Genomic DNA, 23,310 nt, shown 5'->3' on the forward strand with positions numbered 1-23,310 from the left:
AATAATAAATAAACCAAACCAGTGCAGGCAGGTTCAGGACCCAGGCAGGGCTGGGGAGGACCTGAAGCACATGGGAGTATTTCTATTCCCTCCACAAAATAAGCATTTATATAGTACTTTTCCCATGTGTTTTTCTTCTGCTTCAGCTTCAGATCCCCGGAAAGCTTTCCCTCCCACAGGTTTTTCTTCCAGAGTTTGTTTTAAAAAAGCAACTGCCGTTTCTTTTACTTTCTGTTTGCAATGGCCAGACCTGAGGTTGAACATCAGCGCAGTTTTGTGGCATCCAGTAGTGCTCAGCCAACAGGATGGACAGAGGTAACGACCCCAGCAGTTCACTTTGCTCAGTCCCAGCTCTGGCTGCGTTTTGATGGCACACACAGCATACAGAAGGTGCAGTGGAAAGGTGTTATTGGATAGGTGCTGTATTTCAGCCCCACTGCTGCATACAGCCCCTTTGTTTTGGCGATTGCCTCGGGTTTTGGTGTGTTCCACACTCTGTAGCCCCACGCAAAGCCTCTGCAGCCCTGTGAGTAACAGTCAGCTTTGGTAACCGTTATGTTTTGCCACTTCTTACATCAGGGAACATTACGTTGTGTGATAACCGTCCGCAGACGAAGTGCTATTATGATTTATGAAATAGTTCTCTTTTTTTTTTTTTTTTTTTTTTTCCAGCTCATCGCGGGGATTTTTCTCCGTGTGGCAACACCGCACGGCGGTGTCCCAACGCGCTTAGCAATGCGGTGCGGGAGAAGCGCGGTGCTGAACGCCGGGGGGAACTTTCTGCTCGGGGCACCTGCGGGGCGGGCGGGGGCAGCGGCCGGGCGGAGCGGTGCGGAGCGGAGCGGAGAGGTGCGGGGGTGCCGGTCCGGGGCCCGCCCGCCTCGGCCAATCGTGGCCGCTCCGCACACTCCCCGCCCCGCTCCGTTCGCCCCATGTGCAGAAATAGCCGCGGCGGCGGTTTCCGCAGGGAGCGGGGCGAGCGGGCGGCGGCGAGCATCCCCGGCCGGAGCGGAGGAACCGTCCCGTCCCGTCCCGTCCCGTCCCGTCCCGTCCCGTCCCGATCCATCCCGTCCCGACCGGCCCCGATGGCCCCGCGACGGCCGAGCCCCGCGGTGGAGGGCGGGCGGTGATCGCTGCCGGCGAAGCTCGGATGCCCCCCGGGGGACGGGGGCTGCGGGCAGCGGGGGGCCGAGGCGCGGGGCTCGGCGCGCCCCTCCGGCCCCCCACGGCCCCATCGGTGGGGCCGGACATGGGAATTGGGCTCCGGGAGCCGCTGCCCCGTGGCCTGCCGGTACCTGCGGTGGAAAGTCCCTTCTGCTTGTGAACCTTTCGAGCTCCTCGCCCCGGGCTCTCGCCATGAACACTATGAAAACCACCTACATCGTGCTGGAGCTCATCATCGCCGTGCTGTCCATTGCTGGCAACGTCCTGGTGTGCTGGGCTGTGGCCATCAACAGCACCTTGAAGAACGCGACCAACTATTTCCTGGTGTCTCTGGCGGTGGCCGACATCGCCGTGGGTTTGCTGGCCATCCCTTTCGCCATCACCATCAGCATCGGCTTCCATGTGGATTTTCACAGCTGCCTCTTCTTCGCCTGCTTCGTGCTGGTGCTGACCCAAAGCTCCATCTTCAGCTTGCTGGCGGTGGCCATCGACCGGTACCTGGCCATCAAGATCCCCCTGAGGTAAGAGACCCTGCACCTGGCAGCTGCCCCATCCCACCTCTCTCGTGGGAACTTCCTCTCTCTCACATTACCATGCGGTCTGCTGCCCAAAGCTGATGATAGTGAAAGTGTCGGTGATTCGCCGTTACTTGCTCTGGGATTGGGTTGTCAGTGTCCCATCTCTTATTCAGAGTTATAACTGTGGGCTCAGTTTCTGGAAGTTATTTGCCTTGGGTGGGTTGGCAGCGGCTCCACAGTGGTGTGGTAGCGAGGGACAGCTCCAGCTCATCTATGGAGGTATTTGTACAGCCCCCATTCCTGTGGTATCTGGGCTTCTCTGGGTCATTAGGCACGAGAGCAGCTGTGCAGGCTGCTCCCAGCTCGGGTCATGATACCTTCAGCAAGGCTGAAATTCAGCCCTAGGATCTGCTGTGATACTGTGCATGCTTCACGTCATTAACTTGCACTAGAGCTAACGAGGCTTTTTCCAGGTTTTAGAGGGAATGTAATGAATAGAAAGTGCAGTTTGTTGCAGCAAGTATTGGGTACTGTAAGTACATTTCTGCACTCACACATGGGCCTGTTCCTTCCGAGTGTGCACACCGGGGAATATCAGGAGCTGTCAGCTCTGTGAGGGGAGAGCAGCAGGGGGGTCAGAAACCGCTGTGTGGTTTTCAGAAACACACAGTTCATGTTTTTGTCAAAGCGTGGTTTCAAGGCCAGGAATTGGCTTCCTTCTTGTTCATTGCAATGCACTGGGAAAGTGTGTGAAATATATTTTACAAGTGCTTTCCCTAAGTGCAGCAAAACCCCAAAGTCTGTATCACGACTGACCGGAGTCTGTCAGCCTGCTCTCTTGTCTCCACTGTCCCTCCCCCAGAACCAGACATCGATGCAGCCCGGTGAGCCCCAGGAGCACTGGGACTGCCAGCAGTGTTGGTGTGGTCATGGCAGCTCCGGCACAGGGACCTCAGCTGAACCACACCAGCTGCAGCTTCCCTGGGCTCTGCTCACTTCTAGCTCCCCTGCACCAGTGATGAATTCATCCTCAAGTGACTTAGAGGACCCCACCCACCCACCCTCTTCTGGCACCTTGCAGCACAGAACTCCCATATGTGGGGCAAACTTTAGTCATCGGGCAGATGATAAAACTATCTGGGTGGTGAAATTGCATGTATCCTGAGTGGCTGTGTGTCAGCAGAGCGTGGAAATTCCATGGGATGCAGAGTGTTGTACAGGGACAGCAGGGCTCAACTCTTGCACACTTCTGGCTCTGGCTGCTGAGCTCCCAGCCTCCAGCACAGGACTCTGTTTGGACAATGCTTCAGCGCCCAATCCATCTGTTGGCACTGAGGCTCTTGGAGTGGGCTTTGACAGCACAGAGCCCCTCCAGATAGGGTGAGAGCAGTAAAACCCCATTACAAGGATGGGAACAGGGCAGTGCCTCAGCAGCAGCAGGTTTAGGGACTGTGCTGAAGGGCTGTACTTGTGCAGCACAAGTTGGTGCCCAGCTGCAGCCTGCATCGCCTGAGCTCAGCACACCATGTTCCCTCTGGTAACCTGTGCGGGGATGCTGAGGATGGAGCCTGACGCATAATTCAGTATTATTTAAGGGATGTTTCAACCCACAGAGGCCAGGTAGGGCTGCAGGCAGGGCTGTGCATTACAGCCAGGCTTGTAATGGATTTTTCAGTTCTGTGGCTGAACCGAGAAATCCCATGGGAGAAGAGGCAAATTACTTCAGTCTGACTGAAGCAGCAGTGGTAGGGGGTGGCAGTGAAACAGAGGGTCCCAACTGACTGTGCAGATCACATTTGGGCTGCTTGCCCTTCTGCTGCTTTCTGAAATGGAGGCACATAGGAAGGAGCTGATGAGCCCCCTACCTAGAGTGCAGCAAAACAACTGTTTTGTTGAATCTCAAACTGGTTCTTTGGAACCCTCCCTCGTCTGGCTAAAAATATTTGCTTAATTTGGCCACAGTCTCATGAATTCTTTTTGTCCCTTGAAACTCTATTTTTTATTTGTTTGTTTCACAAATTTACTATTTCCTGAGGAGTCCCCTGCACCATTCCAGCATGTGTGGCCACAGCCCTGAGCCACTTCCCAGCTCCTTTCTCCCCAGGACACAACTTTTGACTGCCTCTTCTCCTGCTGTCCCTATGCCCATCAGTGCTGCCCTGCAGTGCCTCTAAGTCCCCTGCCCATCCCATTGGTGGCCAGCACTATTACTGCTGGTTTATAACCTCAGCATGCATCAGGCCAGAAAAGTGTGCCCAGTGCAGGGGGGAAATAGCAGCTATTTTTAGGTGTGAGCAGTCTGATTTCCTAAAATATGTCCCAAATTTTTCTATTTTTCCTGCACCTCAGGGGTCATTTCCCTCCCTGGCAAAAAACAAAATCCCGACAGGATGTGAATTGTCCCCAGGACCTCTGCACTCCTGGAGCAGCTGTGGGGGCAGCAGGGATGTCAGGGAGCACACAGCTGCTTCCAGGCTGTGGCTTGGGGTATGGAGCTGGGCTGAGCCAGGAACCGGAGCCTTGAGATTGTTCAGGGTTTCTTTCAGCTCAGGTCAGATCGATCTGTTATAATAACCCCAATATTGTGTTAATTTTTAATTATGTTAATTTTTGTGCTGTTTTATTGTCTCTCAGGGCCGTGCTGCCCTGACCCTGATGGCAGTCACTCTGCAGTGGGATGTGAGGCTTCAGCGGAGCTTCGTGCAGGGTCAGTGCTGCCAGCTGTGCCGTCCCCATCTGCTCCCAGAGCCTGCCGAAGGCCGGCGGGGCTCAGGGAATTTGCACGCGCCAAAGAGCGGATTATCCCCCTATAATCCCACTGATGACTTCGGGCCTGCCAGGAGCTACAAATAACCCACATCCTGCCTTGTGTTCCTGGGGTGTGGCTATGCCCTGTGAGCACCGTCTGGTGCTGGGAAAGCAGTCAGGTGCTGAGGAGCAGGGGAGCTGCTGTACCTCTGTTCTGCAGGGGACAAGGGGCAGCAATGGCCACATCCTCGCCCCCCTCTGCTGAAGGCCTGTTGCCTGCTGTGTTACCCAAGAAGTGATCTCACTGCCACCCACCACCTTGCCCTTATCTGCTATCTGCGTGCACAGGGCTCCCAGGCATGGGAGGGGTTGCACCGCTGTCCTATATACGGGTTTGCACCGACACAGCCACAGCTCCTATCTCCCTTCTGCACCACAAGGAGTGCCTGGGGGCTGGAAATGAGAGAAATCCTCATCCCCAGGCATGGAGGGACTGATAGCAACACCCTCAAGAAGGCTGGGAGGGTGCTGCAGCCGAGCTCAGGGGATGCTGCAATGCCAACTGCCGCCCATGGGCACACAGTCAGCACAGCACTCACTGTTGGCTGCCCTCACTGTGCCCCCCAGCCCCATATAACCGGCAGGAAGGCCGAGAGCACGAGCAGGGGATGCTGCTGCCTTCCCATGTGCACAATAGGGACAGATGCAGGAGGAAGTGATTTGTCTGCCACTGGATGCGGACGCGCGCAGATGTCCAGCTTCCTCGGCCGATGCTGTAACACCGATCAGATTTCTCATTCTCGCCGCCAACTCCTTCCTGGTTGGACAGCCCTGCTTTCTCCTTTTCTTTTTTTCTTTCTTCCCTCTAAAGTGCAGTTTATGATTCATTTAAAATGTCCTGCCAGGGTGTGCTGTCTGGTGTGTGATCTCAAGCAGCCCAACAGCACTGGAGCTGAAAAAAAAAAAAGGGAGTGTGATGCAAAGTACAGCTGCAAGTGGATGATGGGGACACAATGCTTGGCAGTCAGAAGGCCTTCACCCTTGTGAATGGAGGTGTCTGTGTGTTTTTCTTCACACTTAAAATAGAAACATGTAAATTATCACCACGTGTTTGTATCAAAGCACCTGCATAGGATGAGTTCTGCACTCCCGGCTGCTCGTGTCCCTGCAGCCAGCACTGGGCACAGGCAGATGGGGAGGACGCAGCACAGCACCGCAGGCACAGCCCCAACCAGGGACCCAAAGGGCAGGACAGGGGCTGGGATGCTCCTGTCTCTGCTCTGCAGAAGGCAGTGATGTCCCTGTCGGGCTGCTTGGAGCAGCAGCCCCACGGCACTCCATCATTAGAGAAATTCCTCCTGATTGGAAAGGTAATGCTGCAACGTCAGCAGTGTGTTCCATACACAAGAGGAGCATTTAAACACTCAGTAGCTCTATGTGGCTTTCATGTCTCTGGTGTTCAGTACAACTATTTGAGAACTGGTACCAGTGATGGGGTGGCACTGGTGCTCCTCCAATGTGCAATGGGCAGCAGTGGGCGGGAGCTGAGTAATTAGCAGTCTGACACTGATTAGGTTGGGAAGGTGACTGTGCCTGCCTGTGTGAGGGGAACTAATGCATTGCTGGGTTATTTAATCTCAATAAATCATTTTAAAATATTTCGCTGTTATTTACATTAAAGCAGCACTTGATGCCTTTTGGCAGAAGCATAGAGGAGATTCAATATTTGTTGTCCATTAATTGAGCAGACTTCAGCGAGTAAATTTACTTTAATTGTTTCTTGCCTGATAATATTAAGCCTAAAAGAGCAAAGGAGGGATTTAGTGGTGCGTTCAGAGCTGTGGAAACGCATCAGCTCCCCACTGCCTGCTCATGTTGTATGTGCATGGGATGAGCTCGGCCTTGCAGTTGCCACTGCCATTGCTGCTGTTGCCATTGGTTTGTGGCGGCTCGAGGCTCTGACCTTGCCAAGATTTCTGGGGTTTTGCCTCTAATCAAACCAAGTTTCAGAGCAGGTGGAGCTCCTGAAGACAGGCACAGGGCTTTGAAAAAAAAGGGCTTGGCCTCACAGCTGGCCTCTCGGATAACTTCTCAGCTGAAGCAGTGCTTAGTAATGAGGAGAGGAAGGTGCAGGGGCACCCAAATCTGCCCTGTGAGCTCCATCGGGTGTGTGTGCAGCCGTGCAGGGCTGCTGCCTGCGGCCGTGGCTCCCAGCAGGGGATGGCCGCGTGCGCACGGAGGCAACGGCAGCGTGATTCAGATGCACAGCTGTGGGTCTGTGGGAATCCAACCCTCCCTGCCTCACGGGCCGGAAGAAAATGAGAACAAGCGTTCTTAGGAAAGGAGGAGCAGAGTAATGGAGCCAGAGTAAACAAGCACTGAGAGGAGGGTGTGGGAAGGGGGGACACGTATGTCGGCCAGTGGACGCTAGCTGGCAGTGGACGGGACAATAATGGGTTTCTCATGTTGTCTTTCTGGCACTCACTGAGCTCTTTGTATCCCCAAAAAGAGAACTGAGCAGCACTTTGATGCTGCTGTCTGTTCTAATTACACCCAACTAGCCTGCCCTTCCTGCTGTTCTCACTGCTCTGTGCACCTGGGCCTGGGGGAGCACTTGGCTTTCCTAACTCAGGATTTGGGATAAGGAGAGGTGTAGGGCAACACATGGCTCTGTGCCCCTCAGTCCCACACCAGCTTGACCCTCTGCCATAGCTGAAATTTTTTATAACTCATGAGAAGCCAAGGAAAGCATTTGCTTAGAAACCCAGCTTTTTGCAACCACACAGGAGCAGCCCTGGTGGCCCGGGGGAAGCTGTCCACATTGACAGGAGGGCAGGAGGAGGGAGAAGATCCCAGCGCTCCTGGCTCCCTGCTCCGTGCCTGGATGCAAGTCTCGGAATAGAGACACAACCCCTGGCTTCTAAATCTGAGCAATCCATCATTAGCAGATGCTGGCTTGGAGCAGTCTCCCAGGGTGTTTGTTATCCAGCCACAACAGGCTTGCGTGGGCTGCAGCCTGGCATGTGTAAGCCAGCTATCGCCCTGTTTGGGAAGCTAATAGGATCCGTGGTTTCCAGAGACATGGATACTTCCCACGTTACTGTATGAGGTAGCACGGGGACGGACATCACACTACTGCACCGTGGCAATCTCCAGTCAGCCAGCACTGCTGCAGGTCTAAGAACAGCCCAAGCTGAAGCAAGCTGCCCATTGTACAGAGGCTGTAAGACCATGTGGTGATGTTGGTTAGGTTTTAGCTGCCCGGTACAGTGTGCAAGTGAGAGCCAGCAGCAGCTCAGCCCTGCAGGTCAGGTAGCCCAGCAGCATGCTGGAGCGTGCCTGTGCTGGGAGCCAGGTGCTGGCTGCAGTGCTTTGTGCCCTCCTGGTGGGTTAGGTTCATAATGACAAAGCCTTGTTTAGAACTCTCAGTCCTTACCTCCAGCTGAAGGCAGTGCTGAGCACCCCTCGGTGACTCAGCTCCCTGATCACATCATGTGGGCATAGAGGTGAGATTTTGTACCCCGGGGCCATCACAGAGGTGAGGTTCCTGTGAGTTCACATGGGGCTTTTGTGGCCTCCACCAAAATGCCAATGACTTGAACTGCAGGGAGGTCACAAGCGCTCCTTCAGTTAATGGCTCTGTCCTGGTTCTGATGCTGCAGGTACAACAGCCTGGTGACTGGCAAGCGGGCGCGAGGACTCATCGCTGTGCTGTGGCTCCTGTCCTTTGTGATCGGGCTGACCCCACTTATGGGGTGGAACAAAGCCATGAGTGGTTGTCCCAACTCCACCAACGAGACAGGGGCTGACCGCGGGGCAGGGCACCACGGCTGCTTCATCTCGTGTCTCTTTGAGAATGTGGTGACTATGAGCTACATGGTGTACTTCAACTTCTTCGGCTGCGTGCTGCTTCCACTCATCATCATGCTGGGAATCTACATCAAGATCTTCATGGTAGCCTGCAAGCAGCTGCATCAAATTGAGCTGATGGGCAACTCCAGGACCACGCTGCAGAAGGAGGTCCATGCAGCCAAGTCTCTGGCCATCATCGTAGGACTTTTTGCCTTCTGTTGGCTGCCCCTGCATATCTTGAACTGCATCACTCATTTCCACGAGGAGTTCTCCAAGTCCAAGCCAGAGTGGGTGATGTATATGGCCATCATCCTCTCACATGCCAACTCGGTCATCAACCCCATCATCTACGCCTACAGGATCAGGGACTTCCGCTACACCTTCCGCAAGATCATTTCCAAGATCCTCTGCAAGACGGACGACTTTCCCAAGTGCACCACTGACAACAACCAGCACCTGACCGTCACCAACGTGAACGCTCCGGCCGCCTCGGTGACCATATGACCTCGCACGTCCCGCTCCCAGCCTGTCCCCAACGCTACCCCTCCCTGTGCCTATGTGAACAGTTACAGCCAGCTCCTATGGGAGTGCTCAGAAATGACCACTATGCAGTTCCGCAGCTGTATTTTTATGTTTGTAATTAACGTAGTGCCTCCTAGGGGGATAACCTGACCAAGGAGACTGAGTGCACTTCACCCTCTACTGTTAACCAGGTTGCGTGAGTGCTGGTGACCGTGCTGTACTTCCTTGCCAGGTCAGGTGCTGACTGTGGAAGTCCCACCTGCCGGGGGTGTTTCCCCAGTTGTGCTGCTCATGTCAAGTCCTCGGATCTTTATTTTAATTAATGTTATTATTTTTTAATCTCTTGATTGATAGGAGTTATAATTTAGTGTCTGTTTTTTTGGGTTGTTCATACTTGCCAGCACTTTGGTAATACCCTAATTTTTATTCCATCAATTGTTTGATGCAGCTAGTATTCTCTGATGGGAAAAAGTCTTAGCCCAGTTGCTGGTGTGAAACCGGATCTGTGTTCCAGGCTCTGAGGGACACGACTGTGCTGATGGCAAACAGATCACACCTGGCCATATTTTTGGCCTCAGAATGAGAGCCCTACTTACTAAAACAGAGAACTTTAGGGAAAGGGCTGACTGAAGTTTTAGAACAGCAGTTTTATTGCCTTTAAGTCACTTTGTTCTATAGTACGTACTAACTTGTGCAGCTGAACGCATCAGGTTTGATTTCTCGTTATTGAAATGCAGAAGGCAGATGTGCCCCAGCAGTCATGGTTGGTCTGCTCTGAAGCCACCAAGGGCCATGGAAACACTCCCTTGGTGACAGGACCTTTTTTGTTTCCTTTCAGTTACTTCAAGTGCTCACCTCGCCCAGAGGCCAGTTTGCTGGCAGTGGTGGACTCAGCTCCTGTAAGGCAGCTGAACCATCAAAGCCAGCCACAAAGCTTGGTGAAGCACCAGTGTGCTCTGACGGGGTCTGTGCAATGCCCACATTTGGCTCGGTATCTTGGCATTTCCAAGATGAATCTAAACAGTTAAAGCTAGTCTGAAGGATTTCTTTTTTACTATCTCCATTCAGCTTTGCTGCATCTGCCTTGGTCATGGTCCAGCTAACACATGTAGCCACCTCCTGCCATTTAGGCAGGCTTTGGCTCTCCTTTTAGTCCTTCCCTTCACTATTATCTTTGGCTGTGTTCTTCCTTCCGTTAATCATGGCTAGAAACAAGTAGAGTTTCACCTGCACGTCTGGCAGAGTTGCAAAGTGGTTGCAAGCCACATTTATCCTTACAACAAAGAATTCAATTCCTCCCCTCATGCAGGCTGAAAATGAACCAAACTCTTAACAGCACAGAGCAGAGACAGAGCCAGTCCCAGGACACTGCCTGCGTGTGACAGCACTGCAGAGTGGCACTCACTACTGCTACCCTTCTTATGCCACTTATGAGCCAGAAGTCCATAGACAGACAGGTTGTTCACTTTGTGTGAATGTGCTACCAAGTTATTGGCCATCGTTAACTATGGCCTGGGTCACCATGGTATTTAGGCACATGAAGTGCCTTTCTGGATCTGAGCCAAAGTCATTTCAAGGAAAAATAAAAACAGGACATCCTCTCACCCCTCCTCAAAAAAAGCTCAGAACATTACTATAAAAATGTGAAGTGAAAATAACAGAGGACCTTTCTGTAGAGTGTAGCTGTGGACCCTGAGCTATCACTCTTTACTGCTCTGATGTACATAGGATGGATGTGTTTTCCTCACGTTGCTCGGATTTTGTATTTGCCATAACTTTGTTATTTACATACAGAATGCTTAATCTACCACTACACAACCTGGCTCAGCCTGTGTGCAGTCATTTTGTGCAGTGTTGTGTTCACATGGTGTGTCATACAAATCCACACTGTACCTGGAGAGGAGGCCAACCTCAGAGCAGGACCAGGAGTCACAGAGCTGGTTCCTGAGAGATCCAAGACCTGCTTCAAACATCTTCAGAAGTCCCAAGAATAGCTTAATGAAACTGAAGTCAGCACAAGCTTCTTACAATTTATTATATATCAGTGCAAAGCTGCTAATTAAGTCACACTTGGTTACAGCACAAGAATAAGCCTAGCAGCCACAATGGACATTTGACAGCCTTGTAGGCAAGAAAAATGCTGGCTATGCCAGGAGGTATACAGAAATCACATCTGCATGTGATCTGAGTCTTTCATCCTTCATCCTCTTCCTCAGCCAGTAAGATGCTTGTGAGCTGCTCCTCAGAGACAGTCAGCTCCTGACAGGCTCCCATGGCCTGGCTGAGGTAGACGGCAAGTATATGTTTGCACTGCAAATAACAGAGTGGAAAAGTTAACAGCAAGAGCAACACAGAAATGTCATGCTATACCTGGAAGCCACAGCAAACCACCCAGGCCAGAATGCACCTAATGAAGTTCTCAGCTTGCAGGAACATGGCTCCCTCTTGTCACACCAAGTCCTGGCACAGTCTGCAGCTCCAGTTTGCCCAGGTCAGCCTTCCCAGGCTCAGGGGGGAGATATCAGCACGGCCATCTCCCCTTGCTCCCTGCTCCCCAGGTTAAGGCAGACAGCTTACCAGAAGGCTCTCACTCTTCTGCAGTACAGTGAAACCAAAAGCAGGACACGTGCAGAAGTGGCAGGAACTGTAGCAGGTGTAGAGTTTGCCTGAGCTCCCAAGGACCTGAAATAAATGCAGTCAGGGGGAAGGAGGAACTCAGGATAAGCATTCGGTATAATTTGTCTGACTATCAGCCTGTATCTGCCCAATGTCCTCTCCACAGAGACTCAGCTCTCAGCAGGAAAGCAGGGGCCTCAAACACTGCAGAGATCCACACTTGAAAACTCCTCAGCTTTCCATGCCTCTGTGCATTTGTCTCCCTGCAGAGAAACACTCCTGTACGTACACCCATGTTCCCAACAGACCTCAGATCCAGCGACTTGTCTGGGGGAAAAGGGCAATGCCACAAAGCACTAAGACCCATCCCAGTTGCCTGGCTTCCCTCCAGCCAGCTTCTTCCCTGTACTGGTAGACACTGGATGGTCAAAGATGACCAAAACTCTTTCTCACAAATTCACATGGGTGAATTCAGGGCCACTGATGACACTGGGACTGAGGGCGAGCAGCAGTAAGCACTTGCACTGAGGCTTTTTCTAACCAGCTCCAGGAACTGGAGGCTGCTGCAGCATTCTGTGCCAGGATCTGCTGCTCTAATCCTCATGATGGGTCAGGCTGCCACAGAGTTCTAGGAAATCAATTTTAAAATACATATTTAAGAAGAAACCAGGATGTGAGCAACGGAAGTGACAGCTGGCAGCAGGGCTAGAGCACAGATTCTCTCCCTGCTAACTGCCTTCACTCCTGCAGATCACAGCTTTTTCACAATTTAGGCAGTGCCAATGTGTGCCCCGACTGCTGCTCACCCCTTAATGTCCAGCATGCTCCAGCATCAGCCAGCAGTGGCTGCTCTGCATATCCCTCAGCCATATTCCTGACCAGGAATACACAGGGCTGGCTGTAGCCTGCAGTGTAGGCAAATACTATACAAGCCCTTCTAGGATGATTACCAACTGTGAAATAACAGCCTTTGAACACCCAGTCAGTGCCATCCCTCTATTAAGTAGCAAGAGCATTAATGCCTGGGCATTGAAAGACAAATCAATTTTCACTCAAATGAGGGCTTTTTCTACTCCCATCTCAGTTTCTGAGGGAAAAAGCTGTCTACACTACAAACTACAAGTCTTAAAGCTTGTCTGAGCAGAGGCATTTTCCCCTGAAGCAGTGCCCGAGATGTGCTGGGTGATATGGAACACAAACAGCATTTTATAGTCTGTGAAGTATCAACATCTCAGATTTGGCTCTGAGGACTCGGAGGAGTTTCACAACAGGACCAACCTTATGGCCACAACAAACAGAGCTCCCTGGATCCAGCTGCAAGTGAAAGCACATTCCAGCTCAACCACATCTGGGTGCAGCCAGGAGGGCAGAGCTTTCAGGTCAGTGAGATGGATGTGTGCAGGCAGTCACAGACATCCCCCAACCCCCACTGCACTGGGCGTGCTTTTCTGCAGAGGGAGAAGTGCACACAGCTGGGATCTGTACCACACACAGACACGAGCTGAGGGCCAATGACATTACCCAGCCACCATGTGTCCCACTCAGAGCTTCAGTTTCTACAGCCCCAGCCTGCACTCCTGTCAGAGCTCCAGCTAGCAGCCCTGGGGAAGGTTCTGCTCTGTTTCTGCATCTCAGACAGATGTGCTGAGGAAGAATTTTGCAATAGGACCGTTCTCACGCCTCCAGAGAAAATAGCTTTGCAAATTCTTCTCTAACTGAACTCATCAGAGTGGCCTTAATCAGCAGGGTGAAGAGCAATGCTGCTCTGAAGCAGCGCAGCACAGCTGTGGGCAGGGAGCATTTCCTGCAGACTGTGGATCAGCCCAGAGGATGCAGGCACATACCTGGCTGATGCTGGACACCCACACCATAACCACAGTGCCAGGCTGAAGGCCAGGCCTTTCTTGCTTTAGCTCCAGGTGACCAGCCCTGACCAACCTGCCAAGGTCTGCTAGGGAACCTCCACCTGCAGAGGCAGGACAGCACTTCTCCCACTTGCTCTTTTTTAGCATGCATCAGTTAGGCTCCTGCTGCACTACATGCTGCTTGAGGCAACACACGTTAAGAACGGCCCTGTTCAGAGCAGAACAGGCTGTCAGGGCAGTATGTGGCACATCAAAACCCTCTCACCAGGCTCTTCTGATCTCTTCACCATCTCAAGGGGCTTCCTCCACCCAGGACATGAATATCAAGCTTCTTGAGATTAAGATAACTGCAGAAGTCAAGGGTATGTGAGCACACATTTGGGCTCCTCGAGATGACCAGAGACTCTAGGTGGTCTCCTTTGTCCTCCGCACAAAAAGGGGGAAAGTGATGACTGAACATCCCTGCCTGCCACACTCTGCTTTAGCCCACGAGGCCTGACAAAGCTCTGCAAAGAGAATGTGACCATTTTCTGCTCAGTGACATATTCAACTGAGAAACAGTAAAAAAAGAAAAGCCTTTAAGCATTCAATTACTGAGGCAGCTGCTTCTTAGGCTTTACCAAAAACCCACAGGCAAGCCCTCATCTCAGATTAAAGCCTGTGTTTTTGAATCCTGTGTGTTTATGAATCATGCCTCTTTAGAGGAGCAGATGTCCTCTCCAAGCTCCCAGAAGAGATGAAGATTCCATGTGCAAAGTAAGCAATGCAAGCTCTGAACACGTGAGAAATACTTCTTTCATTACCCAGACCCAGTTTCCCAGCAAAGGTTTAAAGAAGTGCCAATGACTTTTCCTTCAGCTGACGAGCCTCAGCTCCACCTCCAGTCCTGTGCTACACAAGGAGCTTCATCTTCAGGACTAAGATGAGCTCTTCTGTCTATACTGCCATTTTATGAAGATGCTTCTGTGATTCACAGACTTGGCTACAGTGAACCAGTGAACTAGAATGAAAGCCACAGGCTTGGCCTCCACTGCTTCCTTCCAGGCAGCAAGGATCCTATTGGAGGTCACTGGTATCAGAGACACTGAGGATTTGAAGTGCAACAAGGAAAGAAATGCAGTGACTGCAGATAACACTTATTGTATACAGTTTGTCAGGAGGAAGAACTGCTTTTGCTGGATAGGATGAAAATAATGCAGCAAAATCAGCAAATCCTGAAGACCTTCCTGTGACCCTAATGCTCACAAACAAATCAGAAACCATCTCTAGCCAGGAGCTGTAAAGAAAACTGTAGTGCAACATGCTGTTCTCATTCCATTCCGTGGCTACTGCTCTCCAGTAGCACTTGAGGGGTTTGTAAGGCACTGATACTGACTCTGTGTTTGTCTAATTAGTCAGTAGTTGGGTAAAATGTCAACTGGAAACCATCAGAAAGTGAGACTCAGGAGGAAGGACTGTGCTTACCTGATACGCGGTCCTTCCACTGGGGGACACGACTCGGGTGACAGAACGTTGATCCACCAAATCCAAAGCTGGGACAGCAGATGGGCCAAATATGAACTTCAGCCTGAAAGAAAAAGGGTCTCTGTTTATGTCATGCCACAGAAGGAGATCACCTGACCTCGTTTAATCCACAGGACTTAGCCCTGTAGAGGTCTATAGCCAAAGGTTCCCTTTGCATCCCCAAATCCCACCAGTTACAGCTCCACTATCTGTGCTACCAAACAACGTGTGCATTTGTCATTCTCAGCTTTGCTGGCTTTCACCACTGACTGCCAACCCCAGCCCATCTCTGAGACAGCCCCAGATGACAGCCTTGCTCCTGGAAGACACATCTCTGCAAAACTCAATGCAGATTTAATTACAAGGCATTTTAAGGATTTTTTTTTTTAATTATTTTTTTACATAGGACATGCAGTGGTTCCTGTCCTGAACTAAAATGAGACAAAGTGCATCAGAGACACAGCAGTGAGATTTGTACCTCAGCCTCTGACTGTGAGTGGTGTTAGCCATGTAGGTGAGAAGAACATCTGATAAGCTGTATGCCAAACCCAGACAGCTGTAATTCAGTCTATTGTCCAGACAGCTCATGAGACTAACAAGTTATTGTAGAGCTGCACATCCAGCTGCTCTGAGAGCTCAGGGGCAGCTGAGATAATCCTTACACACCTTTTATTCACTGAGAAAAAAAAAATGTGTAGTCTAGATTAGTTGCAAAGGTAACCAACAAAAGAATCAGCAGTGATGAAACAACAGTACAAAACATGAGCAGGAGAAAGAAGAGGAACACTTCCAACTGCCAAAGAGCTGAGGCACAGCCGTCCCAGCAGCGACTGACCTATGAGGCTGAGTCAATCTCACTGATGACAAGCCAAGCAGACAGATTTATTCCAGGAAGAGCAAAACTTCAGTTGTACAAACTCGAGGCAGTAAGGACTGGCCCCATTCGAAGGGCTGAGCAGCGATGGGTGGGGGAACACTGAACGTAGGACATTCCTTAACGATTAGGTGTGGGAATATAAGGGGGCTGAGTTTAATGAGTTTCAGTAACTCAGTTTGAGGGAATTCTTTTTTCATGTATATAATTTGATCAGTCTAACAGGAAATAAGCAAAGGGAATGCCCAAAGGAAATTGAAGTTCTTTAGATATTTGGAAGAGATTCAGAAATGAAATCAGAACACTTCAGATCCCTTGGTTACAGAAAACTGATGGAAATTCAGCTGCCAAGAGTTACCACCCCAGTGTTACTAAACTTAACAAGGGAACTTCTCTTTCTCTTAACTTTTATGACAAGAAGGAAACAAAAAGTTGAGAGTTGTCAAATGTCATCCCACGCTTCAAAGGCCACTGTGGTCCAGAAGGCTTCAGCACACACCTTCCCAAAGGCAGGCCTTTCACAACTGTTATATTAAGTAACTTCACACCCAAAGTTAGTAAGGCCTGAAGAGTTCCTGGTGATCTCCTCCCCTGGCTAACCTTACAGGCTGGCAGGAACACAAAGTTAAATAGGATTTGAAAGAAAAGTTTCTCTCACTGTAGTGGTGCCTCCTCTCTACCTTTGTCACCAATCAGTGAGGACTGGAAGAGTTCTTGGGTCTGCCTGGATATGACATATTCACAAACTTCAATCAGTGCACGGGTGATGAAGCTGACCTAAGAATTCCTCTAGAGAAGAAACCTCTCAAGGCAATCTTCAAAGTAACAATTTGCTGGTACAGAGGGATGAAAAGTTCAACTTTCCCTTTCCATCACACATACGTGTGACTCAAACACATGAGGGGATGGCAGGAAGCTGTTGTGCTCACAGTGATAGGAACATAGAGGAGATGCATTGTTCCAGTGGCATGAATCACTGAAACACAGCCTGCTGCCACAGAAAACTCATTACGGATCAGAAGGTGGACTCAGAGCTCAGGGTAAACATTCTGGGTTTCTGCATGCTTTATCCACCCAAATTAGTGCACATCATTGCAGCAAATTCAGTGATACAGAGACAGTTTCACAAATGTGGAAAAACCCTTGAGATTTCCTCATTCCTACTGCAGTCAAGAGCACTCAGCAACTCTGCACGAGAAGGATTACAGAAGGAAAAAAGAGCAGTGCTGCGCTGAGAACAGATTATCAGCTGTCCTTTAGCAGAACTTGGACAAGAAGCAAAGCAAAAGATACTCACCCCAGCAGCAGGTCATCAGGGACTGCAACAAAAAGAAAAACAGTGATTTTGTTAGCATGAGCCATTGCAAGAAACTTCATCACAGGGAAGAGAAGCTCTCCCTGATCTGCCCCCAGAGGCCTCGCAGAGTGCAGCCCTTCCAGCCCTGAGCCTCCAACGTCCTCCTCTGAGACCAGACCCTCTTTACACAGCAGCACTGTCTCTTCCCAAAGCCCAGGTAATAAACCCCACATCTCGCTCTGCCACTTTAAGAAGTTGGTTAAAAATACATACATTGTTTTCCTTGAAACTCTCTTGGCATCAGCTGAGAACTCTGTGGCATTATAACTTTGTGTTGTTCTTTTCCCAGCACGGTCTTTGAGGGCCCTGCTAGTTTATAGCTCTTATTACAGCACACAGAAACATTTATTTTCGTTTATTGGAACTTCTTGTTAAGATGGAAAATTGCACTTAGGAAAAGCAGTCTCTTTTAGCTAGCAGCTTACACTGATCAGCCAAGCTGATATTTCTGTTATCACAAACAGGACACAGTGTACCATCTCAGTACTCTGCTACACGACTACAGGCCTCCTAACTTTTAAAGCCCTTTCTTCCAACAATTCAAAATATTTTCTCTGACTTAATGCTGTTGGTTTGACTTTTCCAACTTTCTTCTGATTTTATTCTCCAAAGAGGCTGATCAGCTTCCACCCACAGTCACATCCCAGCACACAGCTTTGGTGCTGCAGGGAAAAGTGCATTTCGAAAGGAACGCTTTTTCCTTGTTTACAGAGGGATTTATAAACTGCTTTAAAAAGCCACATGTACGTTTTGGATCTCCTCTAACCTGACAGGAGCCAGACAAGTACAACAAAAAGCAATTGAAGTGGCCACTCTGTTTTGATATGAAGTCTTTGTTCCTTCTGCACTCCAATGCAGTACTCAGCCAGACTTCCCTGAACATTTATTTGGTTGGTTTTAGCACAGCTAAAAGCACGCCTTGCACAGACGCTTTCCTGAGGACTTTCTACCCAGCAACAAACAAAGATTAATATTCTTTCAGCACAGATCACAGAACCGTGTTGGTAATCCAGAATGCAAGGAAGGTAACAGTTCTGATCTGGCTGCTGGAATGGACCAAGCTGTTGGCTGGTGCCTTCTTCCTTCATGCAACATGGAAGCTGCTCTCTGCCACGCGCTGGCCGATGCTGTACCCTCTGCTGGTCGCTGATGAAACACCATCATGCTTAGGAAAATTTCCCTTTCAACTCTGCTTTTGAGTCCATAAAAAGGAGCACCGTGGTAGGCATGACAAAAAAACCCCACGGAAGGAAGCATGGAAACGATCATCCCTCACACACAGCCAGCCGCACGCACCACAAGCTCTGGGCAGGCAGATTTTCCCTAAGTCCCGTGTTGGAAAGCATCCAAACGGGTGTTGTTTTTTAAAGGGGTGCCACTACTCATTATCTCTACTTCAGAGCCCTTTGTGTCGATGCCAGGCAGGGGCACAAAGGCTGGGAGCAGCCCACACGTGACAGCGGCGTGCAAAGGACGCAGATGAGGGCAGGGCACCAACGCTGCTGCGGAGGCTCTGGCCCGGCAGGGATGGACCTGCCGCTCCTTACGTACCGTGCGAGGTCTCCCGAAACGCCTTTCTCATCTCCTTCAGAAGCTCTTCTGCCACCGCTGGCAAGGTGCCACCCGTCCCACAGCACGGCCCTGGGGGCTGCGGGCGAGACAGAGCAGATGAGGAGGCGGTGGGAAGCCGCGAAGGTCCGTTTGTGCGGGCAGCGCTTCGTCCCGGCCTGACACGAGGCCGAGGAGGAGGCACCCAGCCGAACCCCGGCCGCGCTCCGGGCGCTTCTCAGCGCGAAGGGCTGCGCGGGGCGCCGGCGGGCATAAGCGCACCGCGGGGAGAGCGGAGGGGGAGCGGGCAGGAAGAGGCCCGGGCCTGGGGCAGTTCCAGCCATCCTGGCGGCCCGGGGGTCTCGGGGAGCGCCGGCAGCCGCCGGATCCCGGCAGCGGGAACCGAGCCGCAGCCATTCGGGGCCCCGGGCCCGGGCCTACCTGCGGCCGCGTCGCCATAGCAACGGAGCGCGCCGCTCCGCTGACGCGGCGACTCCCGTCACGTGACCAGGGCGAGCTCTTAAAGGGCCCGCGCCCCGGGAAAATGCTGGCGGCGGCGCTGCCGCGGGCTCTGTGCCGCTTGGCCCGGCGCTGCCCCGCGGGGCTCCCGCGACCCCGGCACGGCGGAACCCGGCAGGAGCGGGGCGGCGGCGGCGGCGCGGGGTCCGCCGGGCGGCGGCGGGCTCGGCCGGGCGAGGCTGCGCTGGGCTTCCTCGGAGGTGAGGCGCGGCGGGCCGCGGGCGGGCCGGGCCGGGCGGCGGTCACCTCCGCCCCGCAGCTTTCTCCATCTTTCCCAGGGACGGCGGCGAGGAGGACGGCGAGGACGCCATCATCCTGCTGCTGAAGAAAGCCAAGGTGAGGCGCCGAGCGCGGCGGAAATGGCGGCCGTGCGGTGACGGCTTTCTCCCGCCGGCTGGGCGCGGAGCCCCGCAGGGGAGGGCCGGGATAAAGGCGTTCCGCCGCCCCGAGCCGCTCCGTGCCGCTCTGCCCGCAGCTCAGCGTCGTGAAGGGCGAACTGGACGAGGCCGAGCGGCTGCTGCATCGAGCGCTGCGCCTGGCGCAACGGGCCGACAACAGGACGGCCGTCATCTACACCTACAGCACGGTAAGCAGCCGGGCTGCGGGCCGCGGGAGCCCGGAACCGCCGCGGAGCTGCAGCGCTGTCCGTCTGTTCCAGATGGCAAACGTGGCCTTCATGCGGGGGCAGCTGGACGACGTGAGTAAGTGTGGCGGCCGCTGGTTTCCTCGCTGCGCGGGCTGAGAGCTGAGAGCTGGGATCTGGGAAGCGGGACGTTCAGCTGCGGTCTCGCAGTGCTGCTGAGAACAAGGTTTTCCCAGCTGGGCGTTGGGCTCCGGCATCCGAGGGAAGGATTATTTCTTACTACCGAATGCCACAACCCGTGGCCCGAGGAGAACCCGGGAAGGCACTGAAGAGCCCCGGCTGTGATCCGCTTGTGGGCGCTGGGGGGGTCCTGCAGTTCTAAGAACCTGCCCAGCCGGCGGTCGCGCCAGACTCTGGCTGCCCTTTCACTTCTCACCACTCGTGATAATAACTGTGGCAACACGAATGCCAGAGTTTGAGGCAGATTCCTCCCGGCAGTCTTCCGTTGTAGGGACGCGCTGTCAGCATCCTGCAGTGACTCTTCAACGTTCTCATTTCAGGCAGAAAAGCTGTACAAAGCGACGATGAGCCACTTGCTCGCAGGAGACACGAAGGAGGTGGGTTCTTTTGGTGAAGCTTTTCACTGGGAGCGCGAAGCGCCTTGCTCAGTTCTTTGGTCTGTTTGGTGCGATGCTCTGCCTCCTACCGGGACCTGGCAGCACTGGCTGTGAGCCTGGCAGGAGTTTCCTTTAATGGAAAGCTGCTCTGGAAACAACAGGATGGGCGCATTGCAGGACTTAAGTTTGTTCTCTAGCAAAGTAACGGTTCTACTGGGAAGGTGCAGGAGGAGTAACAGTTGCGTTGTGTGTCCTGGCAGGATGACAATGCAATCCTTGAGATGTCCCTCAAGCTGGCCAGTATCTATGCTGCTCAGAAACAGTGAGTTCTCTGTTAAAGGCATGTTTTGCTTTAATCTCAGCTTCACAGTGGTAATGGTGGCCAAGCAGAGGCTTGTGCCTCTAAGAATAGAGTGCCTAAGGAAGCTCTGATGTGATAAGATACCATCAGTATGAAAGTTCTCACTGACGTGGTATTTGCCTGCTCACCATCATGCAGTGGTGATTGCTGTAATGACCTGCCCAGCTTAGGGCAGAAGTAGCCATAGAAGCCACAGTGCTTAGCCTTAAATCCCCACCTCACAACACAGGCTTTTGAATGCAGTTGGTGTTTGGTAATTTGTAGTTTCTTTTTTTCACAAAAGAGAGAGCATTGGTGGGGGCAGCTTCTGTTTACCTTTTTTTTTTTTTTTGATGGGGCTCCTTCCTCCCTCTTGGGTCCCTTTGCACATGGGTCAGAAGGGTGTACACCAAAATCAAGGAGCAAGCATTGAAGGCAAGAATGGAGGGGTAAAGTCTTACAGGATAAGGAAAGTATTCCCATCCATCCCTCTAGGGATGGAAGAAGTCTTGCACTGCTGAGCTGTTGTACATTGCAGGCACAAATTAGCCCTGGCTGGCTATGAGTTCTGCATCCTGACCTTAGAGGAGAAGATTGCCAAGCAAAAGGACTTGCCTGAGGATGTCTTGCCAGGTGAGAGTGCCTCAACTGCCAAAGGCTTCTTTCATTATCTTTTCTCTGTTTCTCTGTCTTTGCCTAAGCACCACCTTCATGCCAGTCCATTGTCTTCATACTGCTTGGTTTTCCAGCTCTCATAGGAGGTGAACTCATGCTTCATACTGCAGTGTTCACTTCCACTCCTCTCTATTTGCAGCTGAAGAAAAAGCCAACACTCGTCTCTTGCTGGGGATGAGCCTGGACTCTTATGCTCGCTATCTGCTCGACATTAACCAGCTCCCAGTGGCCCAAAAAATGTATGAGAAGGCTCTGCAGATATCACATGAAGTTCAGGGAGAGACTCATCCACAGGTAATGTGTACAGTGGGAGTTAGAAAGAAAAGAAAGGTATAACGGTTGTGAGGGATCAAACGGGGGAGGGCAGTAGCCTTAAAAGCAGCTTTGCTGGCATTGAACATAGACAGTACCATTTTCCTACCAGTAACAGGGAGCATGTATCATGTTGATAGATAGGTGCTTCCTTACCAAAAGCTCCTCTGGGAAGCACTTTTGTTAGTATAACATATGACTGGGGTGCTGCTATAGGCTCAAAGTTCTACACCAGTTTTGCCCTGAGGATTCTTTTTCTGTCCTGCTGCAGACTGTGGTCCTCATGAATGACTTAGCAACTGTACTGGATGCTCAAGGGCACTATGATGAGGCATACTCTCATGTGAAGAGGGCAGCTGAACTGGCAAAGGAGACACAACACCCTGAGGAGTACGTGGTGCTGAATAACCTGGCAGCAATTCTGATGCATAAAAGTAAGTAAATGAATGTCCAGTGTCTCACTTCTGTGCATTCCTGGTTTTAGTTTAATTAGTGAGCCTGCTGACTTCGGGTAGACAACTTGTATTGCATTCAAACCAGAGACAGCTGCTGAAAGGTCTGGTCTAAGGTGAGCCAGCATGTCATCAGAGGGACCTCGTTTGCTTTGTCCTGTACACAGTAGCTGTTCCAAAAAAGACAGAAGACGTTTGTAATTTGTTTCAGAGACCTTGATGCTGAAGCAGCACCTTGACATGTCATTATAGTTGCTATCTGGCTTTCACAGTTGGTGGCAAATACTGAATGTTCTCCAAATCACCCTTGTTCTCTAAGAGTTCCAGGTAGTCCTTTACTCTGCATGTGGGTGATGTGGCTGGTTAGAACCACTTTTTTTCTCTTCTCACAGAAGACTTTCTGCAAGCAAAACAAGTGTATAAAGAAGCTCTGAAACAGGCAGAACAGAAGGGAGATGCTGATTCTGTCCGGCACATCCAGGAAGAATTAGCTGAACTGGCCAAGAGGAGAAAAGGCTCTCAGTGAGTTTGGCCAAAGAGTCCAACAGCAGCAATGGTGGGTGAATACAAGCAGTCTGGGACTAGTTTGGTACAATTCTCCAGAGGAGCAGCAACTAGGAACTTAAGGACAGCTTAATAAGAAGGGCTGTTATTGCCTAACTGTTAAGCCCCAAATAAAGTTCTGAAATCTTAATAGTATTTGAATTTGTGGTGTAATCGACGGGTATAATAATGTAATATACAGATCTTTGTGCTAGAGTGCAGTTTGCCAGCAAAAGTCTAGCCTGTTACTAATACCTGCAGTTAGTCAAGGAGCAGTCATTTGCTATTCCTGACTTTTCACAGTATTCAGTTTCAAAACATGTCTGTTCTAAAGCTATGTTGTGAAAAACAGAACAGCCTGCCATGAGGCAGCACTGACTTAAATTTCAGACTAAGGAAGGAGGATCCAAACTAAGACAGGAATTCTCACTCTTTATGTGCCAGCCAGCAGAGCAGGGTGTACTTATCAGTGCTACAGTTCACTATGTATTAACTGCAGTACAACACTTTCCACCACGTACCCACATTATGACAGAGCTGCAGCCTCTTCATGTTATTTTCAGACAGGTTGCCTGAAGATCAAATGTATATCTTCAAAACGTTTAGCGTGCGAAGATAGAGCCTGCCTTCTCAAAAGAGTAAGAATGTGTTACTAAACCAGAGCTGCCAGCAGAAACAAAAGCCTCTGACTACCTCACTGCA

At 51.3% G+C, this 23,310-nt stretch overlaps 3 protein-coding genes across 3 annotated transcripts; 2 read left to right on the forward strand and 1 right to left on the reverse strand.

Moving 5' to 3' along the window:
• Window positions 1-672: 672 nt before the first annotated feature.
• On the forward strand, window positions 673-10,622 carry ADORA2B (adenosine A2b receptor). Its single transcript, XM_031591625.2, has 2 exons — window positions 673-1,685; window positions 8,093-10,622. Exons 1-2 carry the CDS (start codon window positions 736-738, stop codon window positions 8,784-8,786), a joined length of 1,644 nt encoding a protein of 547 aa, XP_031447485.2. The 5' UTR covers window positions 673-735; the 3' UTR covers window positions 8,787-10,622.
• Window positions 10,623-10,820: 198 nt separating this feature from the next.
• Window positions 10,821-18,733, reverse strand: ZSWIM7 (zinc finger SWIM-type containing 7). The gene is made up of 5 exons (XM_031591632.2): window positions 18,571-18,733; window positions 16,960-16,981; window positions 14,750-14,852; window positions 11,382-11,486; window positions 10,821-11,114 (listed from the first exon to the last, which is right to left on the reverse strand). Exons 1-5 carry the CDS (start codon window positions 18,599-18,601, stop codon window positions 10,998-11,000), a joined length of 378 nt encoding a protein of 125 aa, XP_031447492.2. The 5' UTR covers window positions 18,602-18,733; the 3' UTR covers window positions 10,821-10,997.
• A 310-nt stretch (window positions 18,734-19,043) lies between these two features.
• On the forward strand, window positions 19,044-22,759 carry TTC19 (tetratricopeptide repeat domain 19). Its single transcript, XM_031591626.2, has 10 exons — window positions 19,044-19,286; window positions 19,346-19,422; window positions 19,562-19,672; window positions 19,745-19,783; window positions 20,230-20,286; window positions 20,547-20,608; window positions 21,165-21,259; window positions 21,441-21,595; window positions 21,885-22,047; window positions 22,458-22,759. The coding sequence occupies exons 1-10, from the start codon at window positions 19,112-19,114 to the stop codon at window positions 22,589-22,591; spliced, it is 1,068 nt and encodes a 355-aa protein (XP_031447486.2). The 5' UTR covers window positions 19,044-19,111; the 3' UTR covers window positions 22,592-22,759.
• The last annotated feature ends 551 nt before the right edge of the window (window positions 22,760-23,310 follow it).

This window comes from Phasianus colchicus, chromosome 21 (genome assembly GCF_987193195.1).
Source record: "Phasianus colchicus chromosome 21, bPhaCol1.hap1.1, whole genome shotgun sequence".
Taxonomy (NCBI): domain Eukaryota; kingdom Metazoa; phylum Chordata; class Aves; order Galliformes; family Phasianidae; genus Phasianus; species Phasianus colchicus.

Bases quoted from the DNA above. Each gene is read 5' to 3' on its own strand.
- ADORA2B (XM_031591625.2), top strand. From the start codon at position 736: ATGCGGTGCGGGAGAAGCGCGGTGCTGAACGCCGGGGGGAACTTTCTG. The intron at 1,686-8,092 runs GTAAGAGACCCT...CTGATGCTGCAG, and splicing joins GCCATCAAGATCCCCCTGAG to GTACAACAGCCTGGTGACTG.
- ZSWIM7 (XM_031591632.2), bottom strand. From the start codon at position 18,601: ATGAGAAAGGCGTTTCGGGAGACCTCGCACG. The intron at 11,487-14,749 runs GTAAGCACAGTC...CATTTATTTCAG, and splicing joins GTGGAAGGACCGCGTATCAG to GTCCTTGGGAGCTCAGGCAA. The intron at 11,115-11,381 runs GTAAGCTGTCTG...TGTTATTTGCAG, and splicing joins AGAAGAGTGAGAGCCTTCTG to TGCAAACATATACTTGCCGT.
- TTC19 (XM_031591626.2), top strand. From the start codon at position 19,112: ATGCTGGCGGCGGCGCTGCCGCGGGCTCTGTGCCGCTTGGCCCGGCGC. The intron at 19,423-19,561 runs GTGAGGCGCCGA...CTCTGCCCGCAG, and splicing joins TGCTGCTGAAGAAAGCCAAG to CTCAGCGTCGTGAAGGGCGA. The intron at 20,287-20,546 runs GTGGGTTCTTTT...GTGTCCTGGCAG, and splicing joins TCGCAGGAGACACGAAGGAG to GATGACAATGCAATCCTTGA.